The 20,636-nt window shown below is 40.1% G+C and overlaps 1 protein-coding gene across 2 annotated transcripts in view; it reads right to left on the bottom strand.

Moving 5' to 3' along the window:
* Window positions 1-13,697, bottom strand: part of csnk2a2b (casein kinase 2, alpha prime polypeptide b) — a 71,005-nt gene extending 57,308 nt beyond the window's left edge. For both annotated transcript variants that reach the window (XM_043707287.1, XM_043707288.1), the window contains exon 1: window positions 13,078-13,697. In XM_043707287.1, coding sequence (XP_043563222.1) covers window positions 13,078-13,181 — 104 coding nt within the window. In that variant the 5' untranslated portion in view covers window positions 13,182-13,697. The remainder of the gene's footprint in view (window positions 1-13,077) is intronic.
* Between the last annotated feature and the right edge of the window lie 6,939 nt (window positions 13,698-20,636).

The following is a 20,636-nucleotide window of genomic DNA, read 5'->3' as shown; positions in this document are numbered from 1 at the left end:
GGGAGGGAGAGAGAGAGAGAGAGAGACAGGGAGAGGAGACAGAGAAAGAAGGGTGGGGAGAGAGAGAGAGGGAGGGAGAGGAGAGAGGAGAGCGAGAGAAGGAAAGAGAGAGTGAGACACAGACAGACAGAGTAGGAAAGCTAGCTTTTCCCAGAAACGCCAACTGAGTTAGAGAAATCTAATGAATGTGTACACCAGATATAGCCATGTATTTAAACTGCATTTGGGAGAGTCTGGGATATCTGGGAGGCTATCACTTTTCCATCTGCAGTAAGACGTACCAAATATAAAAACCAAATGTGGAGAATGCTACCATTTAATTTGGCCCTATACTCATTATACTTGTTGATGTACCCTTGTAAATTTAGAAAGGCTTTGCAACGATAACAGTTATCTTGTAAGTTAAAAATTACAATACTACGTTACAGGTTGATTTGGAAGTACAAGCTTTTGGAATGCTGCTTCTTGGTGTTGTGACTTTTAACTTTGTCCACCCCAATACAACACTGGCACCTTCTTTCAAATAACTGACAGTATTTTTTTCAGAAGCTCAGGAAAAATGTGCCAATATTTGCAGTTACAATTCACAATTTCAAGTCTGAGAATCATTACTTTCTTATTGATTGGATGGTACCCCTCCAACAGGCTCTCTGTATAAACCACGGCAATAAACAGACATTCTATCTTCAAGTATTGACTGCTTTTCCTGATACTTACTGAAGTCATTTTTGTACCAAAATACAGCAAATGTCACTGAAGCAGGAGACTGCATCACACACTATTGGCACAGCTGCACACCAATCATCTTCAGTTGTACATTTGGAGAAACTCTAGGGGTTATACTACATTAATTTTAGAAATTCCCTCAAGGGAATTTTCTGTTGTTCAACAGAGTGTCTTCAGACTCCCCTGCAAACTATGAATCTACAAAGTTTCAGTCAAGGCTGTTTTGCACGTCAAGAGCTACAAAGTTATCTTGTCTTTAAGCAGATGAAAGGTAACTGTCCTGAAGACTCAACTTTCTTTCACTTCATCGATGTCTGACTAGGATAAATTTTTCTTTCGTTTGAAAAATATCAAGGGCTCAGATTTTCTTGAGACCTACATTCTGGTACTAGCTCCATTATTAGATGATACAATTTTATAGTAACATTGTCTTGGGTTTGCATGTTGGATTATTTTAGTATTTTTTATTCTTTCTTGGGATGTAGGCATCGCTGGCTAGGCTCGTATTTGTTGTTCTCAAATATCCTCAAGAAGGTGGTAATGAACCATTTGGCATGCTACACCTATCAGTTCTGTTAGGGAGGAACTTCAGAATTTTGATCCAGTGGAAAAAAAAAGGAATGAAGACATACAGCAAACTTTTTATTAAGTGGCACCAATGGGCCAGTTGATCACATATTCCAGATAATCAAGAGGTCCACATTATTAAAGTAAAAACATACACTAAGTAACAAACATAACATAGGGGTATACACATCATTGGTGCACTTTACTCACAGCATAAGTCACTCAAATAATAACGCAACTCTGCCTTAAATAAACTCATCTGCAGAGAGCCTTCTCATTTGCACCCTCAACTGACTACTCAGATGTCATGGTAAATCAGGATATTTGAGGAGAAACTGTTTTGAAATTGAATCAATTGTTGATATTTCATGTAACCATTCAACTGAGCAAGTATATTTACAATGAGGTATATAAATTAAAAACTATAATAATTGGACAGAAAAATACAGTAAACCATAATTTTTGCCAGTTTTGAGTGCTGGTTCATAAAGTGCCAGTTGAAACACCGTTTGCTGTAGTTCCAAGTCAGATTGGAGAGACTGGGAGGGAAGCTCTCAAGTGGGAGAGTTCCTTCTTGCATCTGTCTTCCATCATGTTCCTGACTTCAGCCATGTAGATTGATTTCAAAGAGTCAGATTGAGAGTAATGTGCTGCAGAATTCCCAGCTACTCTGTAGCCATAATATTTATATGACGGGCTTTGTTTAATAGCAAGATCCAGAATGTTGATGATCGGAGATTTCCAGATGGTAATGCCTTCGAATGACGAGGTAAGCTAGTTAGCTTCTCTTTTATTGGCGATGATCCAGCACTTGTAATTTATTTACAATTATTGACACTCATCAACCCAAGCCAAAACACTATCCTGGTCTTGCTGGGCATGAACAAACTGTGTTTGGTACTGAACAGGGCACACATCGTAAACATCCTCCACCTTCTTTGACGATGGGAAGGCCATTATTGAAGCATTTGACTGAGTTATGACAACTACCCTGAGGAAACCCCACAAAGTTCTGGTACAGAGATGACTGACCTCCAACAACCACAACTATCTCCCTTTATGTGAAGTATGACTTCAGTGGACAGACTTACTTACTCCACACCCAAAGTTTTCACTGTCTTCAGTTTTGCTGGAGCTACTTGATGCTACATTCAGTCTAATGCCTTCTTGATGTCAAGGGCAGCCGCTCTCAAATCTCTTAAGATAGCTGTTTTGCTTTGGACCAAGGGACACTGGGAGAAGCCAAACTGCAAAGCAGTAAGGAAGTTTTGCTGAATAATTACCATATCATAGCACTGTTGATAACACTTTCCGTTAATTTATTAATGGTCAAGAATAACACGATGGGATGGTAATTGGTCAGGTGGTCTTCTGTGGACAGACATAACTGGACAATTTACAAGATTGTCAGACAGATGCCAATGTTTAAGTGGTACTGGAACAATTGACAGGGAGAGTGCAGCTGTTCTAGAGCACAAATGGCGAGCACCCATACTCTTCGTGATATCTACTGCCTTCAGTCACTTCACATGAAGTGAATTCAAATTACCTGAAGCCTGGCATGCGATGCCAGGAATCTCAGGTGGCAGCCAAGATGGATCATTCAGTTGGCAAGTACAGCCGAAGATGTTTGCAAATGCTTCATCTTCATCCTTTACATTAATGTGCTAGGTGTTCCCATCATTGAGAATATTTATTGAGCATCCTCCTCCAGTTAATGGTGGTTTAATTATCCACCACCATTCACAATTGAATGTGGCCAGATTGTAGAAGTTCAATTTTGATCCACTGCTGGTGGGATTCTCAACTGTTTATTGCATGCAACTTCCACTGCTTGGCATGTAAGTAACCCTATGTTGTAGCTTCATCAGGTTAATAACACATTTTTAGCTGTGCGACTCGTGTTGCTCCAGACACTCTTTACTGAGTCAGAGTTGATCCCTCAGCTTTATGGTAATGTTAGAGTGAGGGACATGCTAGCCATGAGGCCACAAAATGTACATGAATAAAAGTTTGCTACTTACAGCCCACAGTAACTTGGTCAGTAATGTGCTCCTTTGCCACTGCTGGCAATAGACATTGAAGCTCCCCAATCAGAACATTGTACTTATGGTAATCAGGAAGGTTCTTTGGCCACAGTTGACCTGATACCATGAAACTTTCATGAAGTCCAAAGTTAATGCTGAGAATTGCCAAGGACAACTCACTCCCAAATGTGTACCAGTATGGCACCACCTCTACTGGGTCTGACCTGTCAGGGAGACATGACATACCTAGGGATGATAGTGCTCTTGTCTAAGACATTTATCTATTTGTATCTCTCAGACAAGGTAGGATAAACGACATAAGATTGGTTTACCTCCAGTCTTTAACATTCAGATAATTGACAGCAAAATTCTCCTATTAAAGTTTCCTATCAATCCTTAAAAAAAATGTTAATTTGTGACAAACAAATGATTCATTCTCTTTCTAAGCTGAAAACTCCAACTGCTGGGCACCAGGTAATTTATGGGAATGAATCACACATCTGCAACTCATTTGAGGAATTAATTACAAGCAATTAGTTGCCAGAGTTCTTTAAATTGATGGAACAAAACCAAAGTTTCTTTCCTCTCCATATTTTCACTTAGTGAAGAATACAGAAGGGTACCAAAGTTTAAGTGCACACCTGTTGAACAGAGGGATTCAAATGATGAATTGTGTGTTTCTAAAACAAAAGGTGGCCACTAATGTCGACCATCGAAGCCTGTGCATGAGCAATGGTTCCCGTGATGTGTCATAGCTGCGACAAGACAACCACTGCCAGAATGTATCTGCAAATGTGCAGAACACATCAGAACCTGAATATGTGCAGACTTTTGTTGAAAGTGCATGTCTGATTCAAGCCTTCCCTAAACAGTTTGCTCATGAGTGGAGGAACCTATGATACCACTCCCCTAACAGTGACACTGAGGACCGTTTACTCAATAAGAGTTTTGTTTGAAACAGGCAGGAAGGGATACATCAGGTTCTTTGGTAAAACACCTTGGATCACCATTTGTTCTATTGGTAAAATGTAATGATAGAAGCTGACACTTCCAAAGCTGCACATAGAACATATAAATCATAGAAAAGTACAGCACAGAACAGGCCCTTCGGCCCACGATGTTATGCCGATGTCGCCAAACTTCTGATGGGAAGAAAAACACGTCATGAAAGGTATGCTCTTAAAATCTAGAAACACTCTTGCCTTTATATAATTGACAATGCACAACATATTACAAATAAGCCAATAAACAACAGTTCAACTCTAGCAGCACATCAACCTGAGCCTGGCCTTAGAGGGCTTGGGGACGTTACCTACTGGGTCAGTTCAGTGACAAAGAGGGGTTGTTTTTAAGTGACATTATGGAGCAAGAGCTAGCTCCTGAACCAGAGAGTTAGCAAGAGATGAAAGGGGAGATATTGCTCAGGCCATGTGGCCCTGATGAGAGATAGAAAATGTGAAGCTACTACTGCAAATTATTGCATTTTTTCCCAACTCTATAATGAATATGCTCAAGTTTATCTCCACCCTGTGACTAGATGAACAGCACCACCTTTGTTCCAGGTAGCTGTCATTCCATCACTTTGCAGTGATGTAGAATGCTATTTGCACATGTGCACTCATTTAACAACAGCACAGACGATAAATGCAGCCCATAAATTAACGCTGCATCACCAAGTTAACCAGAGAAAGAATGGTGTAATTTAGACATTATTCACATATCAGTCATATTTTCCAAACTAAAGAATCTTCACATGATCATGGAAGGTTCAAGGATACATCGATTGGATGAAAGAAAGGAACATGAGTTATGGTATTATCAAATTAAGATGTTTGGGAAGGAACAAACTTCAATCAAAATGAAAGTTAAAGAAACTCAGAGAACATTGCTCAAGTGATAATGATATTTGGATATTAACATGCCAATACTTATCTTTTGTTATTTTCACAATAGCTCTGCTGTTCAAATTTCAAAGTGATATTTCGTAGGAGCTTTAGAAGTTATAAGCAAGATTAAACTTATGTGCACTGAACAGCTGTTCATTGAGCGAGACCCAGACTCCCCAGATGCACAACTGCCCCATTAACCGAAACCTCTGCAAATTTTCTTTCCACTTCTCACCATCTTGTAAATTCATCCAGGCTTTGTCACGACAGGAGAAATAAAGGTCATCCATCTAAGTGGACAGCAACTGGATCTGGGGTAAAACAAGGTTGATTGGAGGCTCGAGGAGTCCAGATCCCAGATGACTCCTCCTGCCCCTTGAGTAGCATCTCAACCGAAAGGGTCCATGAGAACATTTTAATTACAAACAGTTCCCTGGGCACACTCCTGGCCTCATTACTGAATACTGCCACTAGCCTCAGTTTTCATTTACAGCGTCTTCTGCCTCTCCTCCAAACAACTGGTAACTGCACAAGCAAAAATCACTTATGTAATGACAGGCCTTCTCTTCCTCCTGTCTTGCTGTTCCTCCAGAAACAAAACTCATGACAGGAGAGGTAGCCAGAGCAGAGGGAGAGAATCTATGATTAAAGGAGCTGGAGTTACAAGCATGGGAGAGACCGCATCAGAAAGTGGGAAAAGCAGCTCCTCTCAGGATCTCTCTCTCTCTCGCACCTGCTTGCTGCTCCTCTAAATGAGCTATACATTCTCTTGCTCACAGTGAATAAGGAAATATGAAGGGGTTTCTTGAAATTTTAATTTTCAAAAGTTACTCAAGAAATTGAGTGAATTCACCCACTGCTGCGTATTTTGAATGCTGTGTCTACATACCTTCCACATATTTGCACCATTTCCTGTTTTTGCTTCCATAAAACAATTCTTAAGGCACAACAGGGTTTTTCTTTTATTTCAACACAGAATTCAACCAACCTTAAAATAATACACAAGAAAATGTTATTGAGTCTGATTCCTCTTTTCTACTCAATAATCTCACCTTGGATTCAGATTGAATAGCCTGGATATTTTTGACTCTTTACGCCAGCAGCATTCATTCATAAACTGTGTATTTCAGCCCTATTTAGGAGCTTGGCTAGATAATCAGATAATGATACACTAGATAAAATGTTAAACCAAAAGCAGATGCTAAAGAGAGCCCCACGGTACTCTACTATTAGTGTCGTGACCAACAGTCCTCCTTTAACTCCTTAAAAATGATCATTCATCTGTTGGCTCTTTACAGTATATTGCTGACACAATTGTGGTTTCCTTAATAATATACACTTCATGTCAACAGGTTATTTCTGGCTTGAAATATTACAGGAATTCAGGTTTGCAATAAACCTGGTGTTCAAGGTTTGAAATAATTTGCTTCCAATCTCTCACTAAAGCTACATTTAATTGAATTGTGGAATGGCTGTTTGGCCCAAAGTAGATTCATAGAATTTTACAGTACGGACCATTCAACCCATCATTTCTGAACTGGCTACCCAGCTAGTCCCACTTTCCAGCCCTATCTCCACAGCCCTCTAACTTCATGGCTTTCAAACATATATCCAGTTCTCTTTTTAAATCTCCTATGGAATAGTCTCCACCACTCTCCCAGGCAACACATTCCAAATCCTATGGAGTAAATCTTTTCTCCGGTTTTATTTCTCGCTTTCTTGCTGACAATCTTGAAATTGTGGCCTCTAGTCACTGACATACCAACTAGTGGAAACAGAATATCCTTCTTTACCCTGTCAAAGTCGTTCATTATTTTGAACACTTTAATTAGGTCATCTCTATCTTCTCTACTACAAGAAGAATAAGCACCAATCTCAGTCAGAGTCATACAGCACGGAAACAAACACTTCAGTGCCAACCAAGTTTCCAAACTAAACTAATCCTTTCCTTGTATTTAAAAGCCTTCATTCCTGGTATCATTATAGCAAATCTGCTAATCACTCTCACCAGGGCTTTAATATCTTTCCTTAAATAAGGTGCCCAGAACTGAATACAATACTCCAAATGTGGTACAACCAATGATTTGTAGAGGTGTAGCATCACTTCTTTGCTTTTATGTTCTGTCTCTGTATAAACCCAAGGATCCTATAAGCCTTCTTAACAACTGTTTCAATTTGCCTGGCCACCTTCAGAGAATCATGCACATTTGCTCCTGTACTCCCCTCAAATTTGTAACACTGAACCTGCATTGTCCATGTTTCTTCTACCAAAATGTATTACCTCATTTCTCTGCATTGAAGTTCATTTTCCAGGTGTCTGCCCATTTGGCCAACTTGTCAATGCCCCTCTGAAGTTGTTCAGCATCATCCTCACAATTCACTAGCTTAGTATTATCTGCAAATTTAGAGACTTTGCCTTCAACACCAATCTGAAAATCATTCACATAAAAATTAAAAAAAACAAGGGTCCCAAGACCAATTCCTGGAGACCACCATTTTCAGCTCATCTCCAAGCTGAGAAATACCCACCTATATCTACACCTGTGTGCCAACTTTCTCCAGGAACAATCCCACACCTAGTATCTTCCTGTAAATGTTCTTGATGTATTATCCATTTCCCTTTGAAAGTCCCAACTACTGTATATAAGCCTCCAGCACACACACAAAGCACTGGATATCGTAAACATACTGAGTCAAAATGGTCTTCATCTTCTTGTGCTCTTTTGTCAACCACCTTAAATCAGTTATCTTTGGTCATCAACTCTCCTGCCAACAGGAACAGTTTCTCCCCATTTACTTTGTCCACACCCTTCTTTATTTTGAACACCATTCTCAAAATCTCAATCTTTATTTCCAAACAACCTCCATAAATGAGACTCTTCATCCCTGGAACTATTCTGACACACATTTGCTCACATCCTTGCTAAAAGACCATTGAACTCCATTCCTACAGCAGTATCCAGAATCAGACAAATGCCAGCTGAGGCCAAAATACTGTTTTAGAAAAAATCACCATAGCTTCCTTGATTTTGTACTGTGCTTCAATTTATGACTGCCAGCATCCCATATGCCTTTTAAGGTACTTTCTCAACCAATCCGGCCACTTTCTAAGATTTGCATGCACGTATCCCTGGGCGTCTCTGTACATGTAACACTTTTAGAATTTTAGCCTTCCGTTTATATTGCTTTGCCCTGCTCTTCCTCAAAACGTATCACTTCACACTTCTATACTGTGTCATCTTATATTAGCACTTGGCTACTTTCTCTTGAAATCTATCACTGTCCTCCGCCCAGTTCACAACATTTCTAAGTTTTGCCCTCTCCAAGTTTGAAGTTGAGTAATGCACATTCAAGTCTGCGTCATATATTCATCAAGAAAAGTAGTGGTTCGAAAATCCATCTTCTGTATAACACATCTTCCAGTGGAAAATACAAACAACCATTCACTACAGTTACACATCATTCAGATAACTTCACATTCATTCTGCAGTTATTTTATTTTATTTCATGGGCTCCAGATTTGCATGAAATCTTATTGCTGTACTTCATCAGACATCCTTTGGAAATCAGTGACACATATTGAGCTCAACTACACCCATAATCATACCAAGCTGTTTTTGACATAACTACTTTGAACAAATTCTTGCTTACTTTCTCCAACTACTTCACACATGCACAACAGGCTTTTGTTTCTGATAATCATCTCGAAAAGCTTTTTGGCCATCTAGCTTAAACTGACTGCCCTGTCGATGCCCGAGTGGTCCTTGCAATTTTGACGGTTGTAACATTTTCCAGTGCCCTAGCACCACCCCACATTGAGAACTGGATGATTATGGTCAGGACATCTGCAACAGCCTCCCTCAAGGTCATCAAATGCATCTGATCCAGTCCTGATGGGTTAAAATCTAATACTTCCCTCCCATATATAGACTCCTTTTTGGATGCATAATCTGTCCCACTCCTCCTGTCACTGCTGTTTTACTATTTAAGCTCTTACAGTATATCTTTGGATTTCCTTTCATAATAGCGGTCAGTCCCTACTCATATCGTTCCTGCCTCTGATTTCTTTTTCAGTTGAGGTTTCTATATTCAGGGAGTATTGAACCTCTTATCAATCGGTCATAAAACCCCCATTTTCTGCTTTAACATACTCTCAGCTTCGTCATCCAAGAATCTATGACTTTGGCTGCCCTATATTTTGTCTTTGTACAAAGGTACCGGAAGCATATCAACTGTTTTTTTAAGGCAGTCCACTGTTCTGATACAGCACATTTGTTTCCATTTTACCCAGTTCACATCTATTCTCATCCCTCTCCAACTTAATTTTTTTTTTACTTCACATTGCCCCTTGTCCTTTCCCTTAGCTAGCTTAAATCTTAAGATAATCATGATCACCGATCTCTCATAACTATTTCCCTTTTACACGATAAAATAGCATTAGATTTAGTTGCTTTAAATAAAATTGTGCCTTCAGTTTCTAAACAATTTGATGATTCCAAAGCTAAACACAAAAGAATGCAACATTTGGCTCATCTAGCTCACCCTTCAACAGACATTCATGTACCAACAGCAGAACATCCACATGATGAGAGTTTTTAACCTTCATTCTGTGTGAAAGCATTTCCTGACTTTAGGCCAGAAATCTCTTTTTCCTAATTTGCTCCATCCCTTAGCTTGCATTCTAAAGAGGCTGCCCAATAATCTAATTTGAAGCCAAGAAATTTTTATTTCTAAAGTTTTCCTTGCAAGAATCTCCTAATACTAGATATCAGCCTCAAATACCAATTATTTTGCTTTGAGGCCCAATTAATTTATTGTTTTATGAGGTAAATCTGAGATTCAGACTCACAGATTAAGTAATCTAGCACAGGATTCTGCTTGTTGTGTTATATGCTATTCTACGTGACTTGTACATGGTGTGTTGAAACTACTGTTAGTCTGGATGTTGTGGGAGTGTCTTTTATTTCCTTCAACAGTAGAATATGTAGCATCTTGGACAAACTTGTATACTACAAAATGGATAAAATGGACCGATACCCACATCATTTGCAATTTGTTTACCAGGTCACCATCTCTCCTTGACAGCAGGGTTGAGATGTGAAGAGTATCATGCTCTATTCTCACCTTGTCTAGAACAATTTGAATTTACAGAACACCTTCAATACAGAAAAAAAACTGTATATGGTGCTTCAGGGAAAGTATAAGAACAAAGCAAAAGTCGGAAAAAGTTTCCAAATATTTTGATTAAAGTCAGGTTTTAAGGATTGTCAAAGGAGAGGAAGCTGAAGAGACAGGCAGATCGAGGGACAGAATTCCAGACAGGAGGCTGGAAAAACACAGCAAGCCAGGCAGCATCAGGTGGTAGAGAAGTCAATGTTTCGGGACTAACCCTTCTTCAAGATTCCAGAGCATACAGTCTTGACAGCTGAAAGCATGGTCAACATTAGTGAGAAACAGGGTTGCAATTAAGGTCAAAATTGGACAATGAACATGTCAGGGACAGGAAAGCAGGAAAGTAAAGCTAGAGAAGTTCCAAAATAATGAGGTGTTCAAGGACGAAGAGTCAAAATAAGACAGGATCAACACTTGGTACAGGTTAAGGTAGGAGAACTAGTACAATTTTGGTTTATAAGGAATGGAATGCAAGCCAGTGTGGCAGCAGAATAATAAGTCAGGGGATGACTAAGGCATAAATGAGGTGTACAAAGAAAACAATTTTTTTTTGAGTTGTAAATCAGTAGTGTTTGTGAGGAACAATAAGGGATCTACTAGTCAGCTAGAGATAAATCAGGAAATCAAGGTTGCAGCAGAAAGGTTATGGAGTTAGATGGGAGGACACAGTATTTTTGCTGAAGGTAGCGACGGTGGTTTTAGGTCTTCCAAGTGTTTACCTGGAAAAGACTACAACTAGACTGGATGAGAAAGTAACAGAGCACACTGAAGAAAAAGCAGAGCTGGAGTGTGTAGAACTTCATTCCATGATTGTTTTAATCATCTCCGTAACAGTAATCTAACTTTACACATTTCAAAATGTTTTCAATTTTCATTCCCATTGCCAATTCCACCACTTACTAAGAGTCTTGAGTCCCTTCTCTATTCTAAGCATTTTAAATACATGTTCATAGTCAAATATTCAATTCTCAAATATTCACACATATTTAGCCTTTGCCAACTTTCAGTGAGAAGATATTAAAATATTTATGGATCCTTAGTAGTTATTTGCATAGTCAAGAACTTCATTGTTATCTCCACCAATACAATCAACTCTGAATTTGCCGTGACATGTTAATGTTTGTATATCGCAAGTTGATGCAAATTTGGACAAGAGACTATTTTGTGTGCTGTGCATATAATTATTGTACCAAGATGCTTTTAAGTTCTAAAGACACATAAATGGCAGCCAACGCTACTGAGAACTAAGCTGAGCTTCATAGAAATTGGGTGCAGCCTATTGACCACGTAAGAACCACCATTTACCTCTGGAAATGTGTCTGGATCTTAGACCTAAAGCACGAGTGAAACAAATCTCAATAATTAACTCCTCACTGGTCAGATCCGAGGACATCTTGGATACCTTTCAACTGTACCACCAGACAGCATTCAATCCTTGTTTGAATTACCATCTTAACCTAGACTTTACTGTCAATACTATCACAAGTAAAACCTCACAATTTTAATTTACATGAAAACAACAGCTTGTTCTTGTAAAAATTCCAATGCTAAAGCAAATATTCTACATAAAAATAGGGCAACCTCACACAAGTCAGTGTTTATGGAAAATATATGTTATCAGGTCATTAGCAACTTTTTTTTTGCCATGTATGGTACATGCCTATCACCAGAAAGGAATCCAAAGTTAGTGTCTTTCAGAGAAGCACTTAATAGTTTCAGCTTACCCAATATGGAGGGCACAACGTTTCAAAGTTGGGATGTGTCAATGTTTACTGCAGACCTGGTATTTAGGTATAAATTGACAAGACCCCAAACATAAAATGCCTTAATAGAGGACTCCTGTGGCTCAGAGTGTCCCTACCTCTGAGCTAGAAGGTCCAAGTTCCACCTACTCCAGAGGTATATCATAACACACCTGTATACATTGACAAAAACATTAAAAATACCTAAACAGTAGAAAGCTTGCATTAATGTTAATCACTTTACTAGCCTCTATGTTAAAGGCATTAATGTTAATCACTTTACTAGCCTCTATGTGACGGATCTAAGCACCAGTATCTCATCAGTGAATTAAGCTAATAAGCAAGAGGATCCATTTGGTTTATCATCCTGGTTTATCATTTAGGAAAATACTTAAAGAAATCAAATAGTCTTCCAAATAGTTCAAACAAGAGTTGGCAACCTAAATAGTAAACTTTTAGATTCTAGATTCAAGATAGAGTTTGGCATGCACAAGTGGTTCAACTAATTTTCATTTCTACACCATTAATAACTGAAAAAGCTAATGATGATTGATATGGACTTTTTGAGGTGGGGCAGTTCATTAACGTAGGATTGAAAAATCACACCACGATAGAACATGTTTGCACAGCGTTCCTTGCGTAATGAACTTAATTAGATGTACAAATATAACCAAGCCAATTACAGTCCACTTTATAATAATTAGGGACTACTTCCATGAACAATTTTCACATTTCTTTACGTTTTACACGTTTCCATATTCTATACACGCTTTCAAACGTCCGCCGGACATCTATTTACATTTCTAACAGGTTTCGAAATCACATCTAAGCATTGCTATTTTTTGCGGTAGATACATTTCCATTCAACAAACATCTATATATTCCCGCCTACAGACAGATGTCTATGCATTCAAGTCATATCTTAACCTCACCGCTACAATATACTGGGTCTCTTACCCCCATTCAGGAACGTGTGACTCGTAATCCCAGTACTCGCGGGGTTTCAGGCTGTTTACTTCGGCGTACACGCGGGCCCTGCTCCCGGTAGCCGGACCCGGCATTGCAGAGCCAGGGCTCAGCTCTGGGACAAGGGGCCGAAATCCCCAGCGGGAGACCGCGGGGGTGACACAGAGGCCGCACCGCCACTGGGCAATTTGACAATCGGGAGCCAGGCCCGGCCTCAACACACGCAGCAACACCCGCGGTAACTTCAACAACAGGGTCCGTGGAGCCAGTGAAAGCTCCCCCGATGGAGGGGGGGAGGGGGAGGGTGGTCTGAGAAAGTGGGGGTTGGGGGTCGATGAGAAAGGCCAAGGCAACGACTGCGGAGCCCCGGGGAAGGTGGGTAGAGTCAGGGCAGCTTGTGGGGAGCGGTAAGGAGGGTCAAACAGCAGTGCGAGACGGGCCAATTAAAAAAAAATCAACGAACTCGAACCGGGCTTCCCAGAGTGAGGCCCGCAGCGGAAGAAAATATTCCGCCGGGTGCGGACCCAACCCTGAGAAACCGGTCACAAGCTCGGTCTGTCAGCGAGAAGAGACCGACAACACACACTGGCGAACGCCCGCAGCAGCGGCTCCTAGCGGAACCAACTGAAGCCGAGCAAAATGTCGGCTGTCGACTCCAGCGGCAGCGGCTCCTAACGGCACCAAACTGAAGTTGAGCAAAATGCCGGCTGTAGACTCCAGTGGCAGCGACTCCTAGCGACACTCTCCTGAAGCTCAGCGACGCCCGTTGCAAACTCCAGCGGCAGCGGCACCTGGCGGCGTGTAATGAGACGTGACCTCAACGGGTTCTTATGCCTTTTTGTAGTCATAGACAAACACAGTACTGAAACAGACCCTTCGGTCCAACTCGTACGATCAGATATCCTAAATAAATCTAGGCCCATTTGCCAGTGCTTAATGGACTAATATAACACATGGGATAAAAGCACAAAGGGATTGAGGGGTAAGGAGACAGGAGTATTGTGTGCAGTTTTGGGCTTCATATCTCAGGTAGGGTGTACTGGCTTTGTAGCAAAGGAGATTCATGAGGATGGTCCCAGGAATGAAAAGCTTAACATATGAGGAACACTTGAACATTCTGGGTCTATACTTATTGGAGTTTAAAAGGATGAGGAAGCATCTAATTGAAACATACAGAATACCAATGGTCTGGACAGAGTAGATGTTGGGAAGATGTTTCCATTGGTAGGAGAGATTAGGACCCGAGAGACTAAAGAGATCTTTTGGAATAGAGATAAGGAGAAACTTCTTCAGCCAGAGGGTGGTGAATCTATGGAATTAATTGCCATAGAAGACCGTGGAGGCCAGGTCATTGAGTATATTTAAGATTGAGATGAATAGGTTCTTGAGTATCAAGGGTGGAAGCGGGAGAATAGGGTTGAGAAACTTGTCAGTCATGATTGGTGAAGTAGACTTAATGGGCTGAATGGCGTAATTTCTGCTCCTATGTCCTATGGTCTTACTGTGTCATACATGTGCAGTACTGTGCATTGCCCACTGAAATAACTTGCAAAACAAAATAAATCAATAAATATAAACAAAATATACTAAAAACATCATTAAAATATATATAATATATGCAGTAAGTTGCATTCCCTCTGATTTATGCTGTGTGGACCTCTAAGATCTATGCATGGCAGCAGTTTCCAGAACTCAAAGTCAATGCATTTATGCACCAAGTGGCATTCCATCCTTTAAGTAACTTCACGTTTTAACATTAGGAACGTTGACAGTAGGTACTTACAGACCAGGAAGCAACTTTAAAACATTATTAATGTGGAATGGTGTACATTCTTAAATGCTTACATATACAAATAAAATAACCTTAAAAAAACATACATTTTAAAAATAGAAGAAATCCAATATAAGTACTGCAAATACTGTACTCCAGGAGGTTTCAATTTGTCAAGCTCCATCTAGTGGCATAAGCTTTTTGGTGTAGATAGAACTAAACGCACTGACCAACTTCTGCTGCCATAGCAGAGCTCAGGACTTCAGTGTAGTGTAAGTTCACAGTATAACTAAGAAGCCAGGAGAGAAGTGGACACCAGAGGTAACAAATAAGAATAGAGGGGAGGAGTGGTGTAAATGGTTAAAGAAGGAGTGAGAGCAGGGGCAGGAGCCAGAGGAAGGATTTAAGGACTAAGTTCAACAGTAGAAACATGGGGAAAAGGTCTTGAGAACATGATGTGGAGGTACTGGTGTTGGACTGGGGTGGACCAAGTTAAATTGTGATTTTTAACTTGGTCTTGAGAACACACAGGCCACAGAACAGGAATTCTGAATTTCACAATCTTAAACAAATGTACTGTTCTCATTTTGTTATCAATTTTAAAGCAAACTACATTAACTGTGTCAACTTTAAATGAAAACTTACTGTAATACAATAAATAAGGAAAATAAACTGTATACCAGAGTTTAATACTACAGAGACAGACACAGCAGTTGCCATAAAATCGGAAGAGGCCTATGATTACTACTTCTTCACAGGATGGCAAATGTTAAATCTTTTCCTCATCAACATTGTTTTCCTTGCACCTCTTACCAAGCTCTGAACTGAAAGCCTTGGGAATGGAGTATAAAAATAGGGATTTTCCTGCTCCTCGGATGCTGCCTGACCTGCTGTGCTTTTCCAGCACCACTCTAATCTAGACTATAAAAATAGGGAGGGCTTGCTAAAACTATCGAGGAGAAAGTGAGGACTGCAGATGCTGGAGATCAGAGCTGAAAATGTGTTGCTGGAAAAGCGCAGCAGGTCAGGCAACATCCAAGGAGCAGGAGAATCAACGTTTCGGGCATGAGCCCTTCTTCCTGAAGAAGGGCTCATGCCCGAAACGTCGATTCTCCTACTCCTTGGATGCTGCCTGACCTGCTGCATTTTTCCAGCAACACATTTTCAGCTCTTGCTAAAACTATACAAGGCACAAGTCAGACCACATCTAGAATAGTGTAAACAGTTTTGATTGTCCAATTCTGGCTTCTGACTGTTTGTCTCTGTCTGCTTAAATGGTAATGTCCTTCAAGTGGTAAAGTCACTTGGGTTTAAAAAAATTTTTCTTCAGGGTATAATGGAATTTGAATCCACACTGCTGCTCACCATATTGCATTTTCTTACTAACAACTGTTGTTGGTAAGTTTGTTGTCATCAACTCCCCTTTCTAGATATTTTTTAATATCCTGAATGTTCTGGCCCAGAGATGGGGCACTACCATGTGATCCTTTAATGTATTTGTGCCAGGACGGAGTTGAACTTTCAATCTACAGCCTACCAATAGTTAATAGTGTTATCTATTGCTCTATTGGCCCAGGTAGCAAAGTTAAGTTTGGAAATTCATAGCAGTCAGGAACACAAATGAATATTACGAGCAGGATTCAAACTTGTGTAGGAATAACCCAATGGATTTCAAATCCATTATTTTAACCACTCAGTCACAGCTCAGAAATTTACAATTAATCTGACCAGAGATGTTATTACACACATTTGGTGGCAGATCAAACTTCAACTCAGTCTCCTAGTTCACAAGTAGGGACAGTACCACTGCACTACAATGCCCACCGTCCCCTAAACCTCCTTTCTATGCTGATTCAACAGGACTGGCTAATTATCAGTCATAGATAATAGACCACAATGGAGTCCTAGCAAGATTAGACACATTTTACATAACAAGATGTAGTTTATTGCACAATAGCAAAATCTACAATAAACATTAACTAGTTCAACATAATCACTAATATGAGGAGCCAGATATATCAAGGTTGTACACAATTAGCCCCCATGTAAATTGCCATTTCTCCACCCAACAAAGACTATGTGAAATCATCAGATTGGGTGTGTCTCAATGCAACCCAACATTAACATTTTAGAAACCAATACCTTATATAACATCTTCACCAGGACTGCTGAAACTCTTGTCCATGTTTATTGTTTATTACAAGGTAAATGGAATACAAAAGTAAGGATGTGCTCAAATTTTCAAGAAGGACATAGATATGGTTCTTAGGGCGCAAAGGATCAAAGGATAAGGGACGACAGTGGGTACAGGGAAATGAGTGGGATGATCAGCCATAAGTATATAGAATCCCTACAGTGTGGAAACAGGCCCCTTGGCCCAACATGTCCACACCAACCTTCCAAACAGTAACCCACCCAGACCCATTCCCCTACCCTATTACTCTACATTTATCCCTGACTATTGCACCTAACCTATACATCCCTGAACACCATGGGGCTAAATAGATAGAGCCTTAACTGACAAGGGAGTCAAAGAATGCAACGGGTGACAGGAATCTATCAATCCATCAAGATTGAAGGTACAAATCCCTACAGTGTGGAAGCAGGTCATTCAGCCTATCAAGTCCACACCAACCCTGAAAAGAGCATCCCACCCAAACCCAACCCCAACCCCCTACTCTATCTCTGCATTTCCCATAACTAATCCACATAGCCGGCACATATGGGCAATTTAGCATTGCCAATCCACCTAACCTCCACATCTTTGGACTATGGGAGGAAAGCAGAGCAAACCCAAACAGACATGGGGAGAATGTGCCAACTCTACACAGTCCCCTGAGTTTGGCGCTATGAAGCAGCAGTGCTAACCACTGAGCCACCATGCTGCCTCTTGTGCTCCTAAATCATATGTTTCTATGTATGTTTGTACATCTTTGTCACCTTCAGTCTCAACTATTTCAACAGACTTTAGATTGTCCAACTCAGTAAACCGCAGGTCAGCGAAGTCTGCTGTCCATATCCTAATTTGAAACAAATCGATTTCATATATCGTTGTGTGCTTGCTGCCACTAAATACCAGTCCAGAAAGACCTCAGCTTTCAAGTCTTCATCCTAGTATTCAAAACACTTTATAGTCACATGTCATTTCAATCGCTGTCATCTCCTCCAGTACTACAAACTTCAGAGATATCTGTGGTTCTCCAATTCTGGAATCTTTCTCATCCTGATTTCCATTACGCAAAAATTCCTTCAGCTGCCTAATTCTTTAATTCTGGAATTTCTTCCCTAAATCTCTTCATCTTTGACCTCTCTTTTCTCCTTCATGATGCTGCTTATAGCCCATCTGTCCTTTGATAAAGCTATTGGTCACCTGTCCTAATACCTCTTTGAAATCAAAACAAAGTACTACAGATGTTGCAAATAAAAGCAAAGAATGCTGGAGAAACTCAGCGGGTCTGGCAGCATCTGTGGAGAGAAGGATAGAGTTAACATTTCCAGTTCAATTTTGTTTCCTTTAGTACTAAAATGTCTTCCTATAGCTACATGTTAAATATTCTTTACAAGTATAGTAATATATCGAAATTATATGCAAATGTAAAATATATTTTCATGTTAAAGGTTGACCAGGTTGGGCCTGTACACATTGGAGTTTAGAAAAGTGTCAGGTGATGTTAATGAAACATTTAAGATTCTGAAGGGACATGACAGGATAGACACTAGGAGGATGCTTCCTCTTGTCGAGGAATCAAGCTCAAGAGAGAACAGTTTAGTAATTGAGGGTTCTTCCACTTAAGGCAGCGTTGAAAAGGAATTTCTTCTCTCAGAAGGTTATTGGATTTTTAAATTCTCTTCCACAAAGAGTAGTGGAAGGTTGATCATCGAATATATTCTAGGCTGAGCATGACAGGCTGTTGATCGACAAGGGAATCCAGTATTATTTGCAACAAGTAGGAGAGTGGATTTAAAACCATGATCAGATCATCCAAGGGCTTAATGAACAGTGGAGCAGGATCAATGGACTGAAGGATCTACTCCTGCTCCTATTTGTTATTATCTTATGATTCCATCATCTAATTCATTAAGAAATACAGCAAAAACAGAGAATAATTTATGCCCCACTAAAGATCCTTGTGAGATACCATTAGTTACATCCTGCCAATTAAAGAACATCTTCATTATCCTTTTATTTTGACTCCTGTTGCTCAACCAATTTCCCAGCAAGCTCAGCTATTTGCCCACAATTCCATGACCCACAACTTGAGCCAACATTTTCTTATGAGGGACTTTATCAAATGCCATCTAAAAGTTGATATAAATAATATCCAGAGATTTCCCCATCCACGACATTTCCTACCTCTTCAAAAAGAAAACCACTCAGATTTATCAGCTGCTGTCTATCTTTTAAACAGCGGATCCAAACATGTTGACCCTGGTGGAGTTGAGTCCGCAGCTGGGATTTAATCTGAGACTCCATCACATGCACACTTCTGATTTAATTTCAGGGCCCAATTTGCTGGGAGAGAATGGATTTTTCAATGAAGTTTTTAAATAGAGCATGTGTATCACTGGCTCGAGCTTGAGCCTTTTGGTTGGCTTTGGAGAGTTAGGAGATGAGTTACTTACCTCAACATTCCCAAACTCTGACCTGGTCTTACAGCCACTGAATTTATTTGGATGGAACAGTTCAGTTTTGAGTAAATGGTAATTCCCAAGCTTAAACGTTTTCCACGTGTTTCTGCAAAATTGGCATCAACTACTTCAGAATCTGGGGAGTTGTGAACAGCACTTAACATTGTGCAATAAACAGTGAACATTCTTACTTCTGACCTTAGGAAGGAGGTAATGTCATTGATGAGGCAGTTAAAAGTGGTTGGGTCCAAGGCACTACCATGAGGAACTCTTACTGCAATGTACTGGGACTGAAATGTAATCAGAGTGTCATGTAGCCCCCTTTTAATTTCTGGTAATTTCAATTTAAAAGTAATCAGCAAGACAGCTTTATATTTCAACTAAGAAAAGAAAGGTTCATTTCTCACACATTATGATTCCTGCTGATGGCAAGATGGGACACGTCAGATTCTGGACTGAAAGCTGGTCTTAATAAATCATATGTTTAGTCATTGACTATATTCACATGAGGCTGTCAATGTTCTTTATTACAGTACAACACAAGTTTATTACACAAAAGGAAACAAAAACAAACAAACTTTATTAATTCATTGTACAGTTTAGAAAGAACTCATCACCATCAAAGATCAAGGAATCATACTGTACAGAGGAGGCCCTTCAGCCCAGTAAATCTGTACTGTACTGCCAAAGCTACATTAAATCTACACTGGTCCCACTTTCTAGCACAAAGCCTATGTTCTTGAATGTGGTGATACTTGAAGTGCTCATCCAAGTACTTTTTAAAGATTGTGAGGTTGCTCACCCAACTATCCTCCCAGGCAATGCATTCCAGGCTCTCACCACCCTCAAGCTGAAATAAAATCCTCAAACTCTTCCCAAACCTCCTGCCTTTCACCTTAAACATGTGCCGTCTTGTTATTGATCCTTCAACTAAGGGGAACAGCTGCTTTCTATCTACCCTGATTATGCCCTTCATAATCTTAAACATCTCTACCAGGTCCTCTGTCAACCTTCTCTGCTCCCAATAAAACAAACTGAACTTTCCCAGCCTCTCTTCATAGCTGAAATGCTCCATCACAGGCAACATCCTAGTCACTCTCCAGTGCAATCACATCACTCCTATAGTGCAGTGACTAGAACCGCACACAGT

Source organism: Chiloscyllium plagiosum, chromosome 17 (assembly GCF_004010195.1).
Source record: "Chiloscyllium plagiosum isolate BGI_BamShark_2017 chromosome 17, ASM401019v2, whole genome shotgun sequence".
NCBI classification, from domain to species: domain Eukaryota; kingdom Metazoa; phylum Chordata; class Chondrichthyes; order Orectolobiformes; family Hemiscylliidae; genus Chiloscyllium; species Chiloscyllium plagiosum.
The sequence above is the reverse complement of the archived record's forward strand: the minus strand, read 5'-3'. Positions and strand labels throughout refer to the sequence as shown.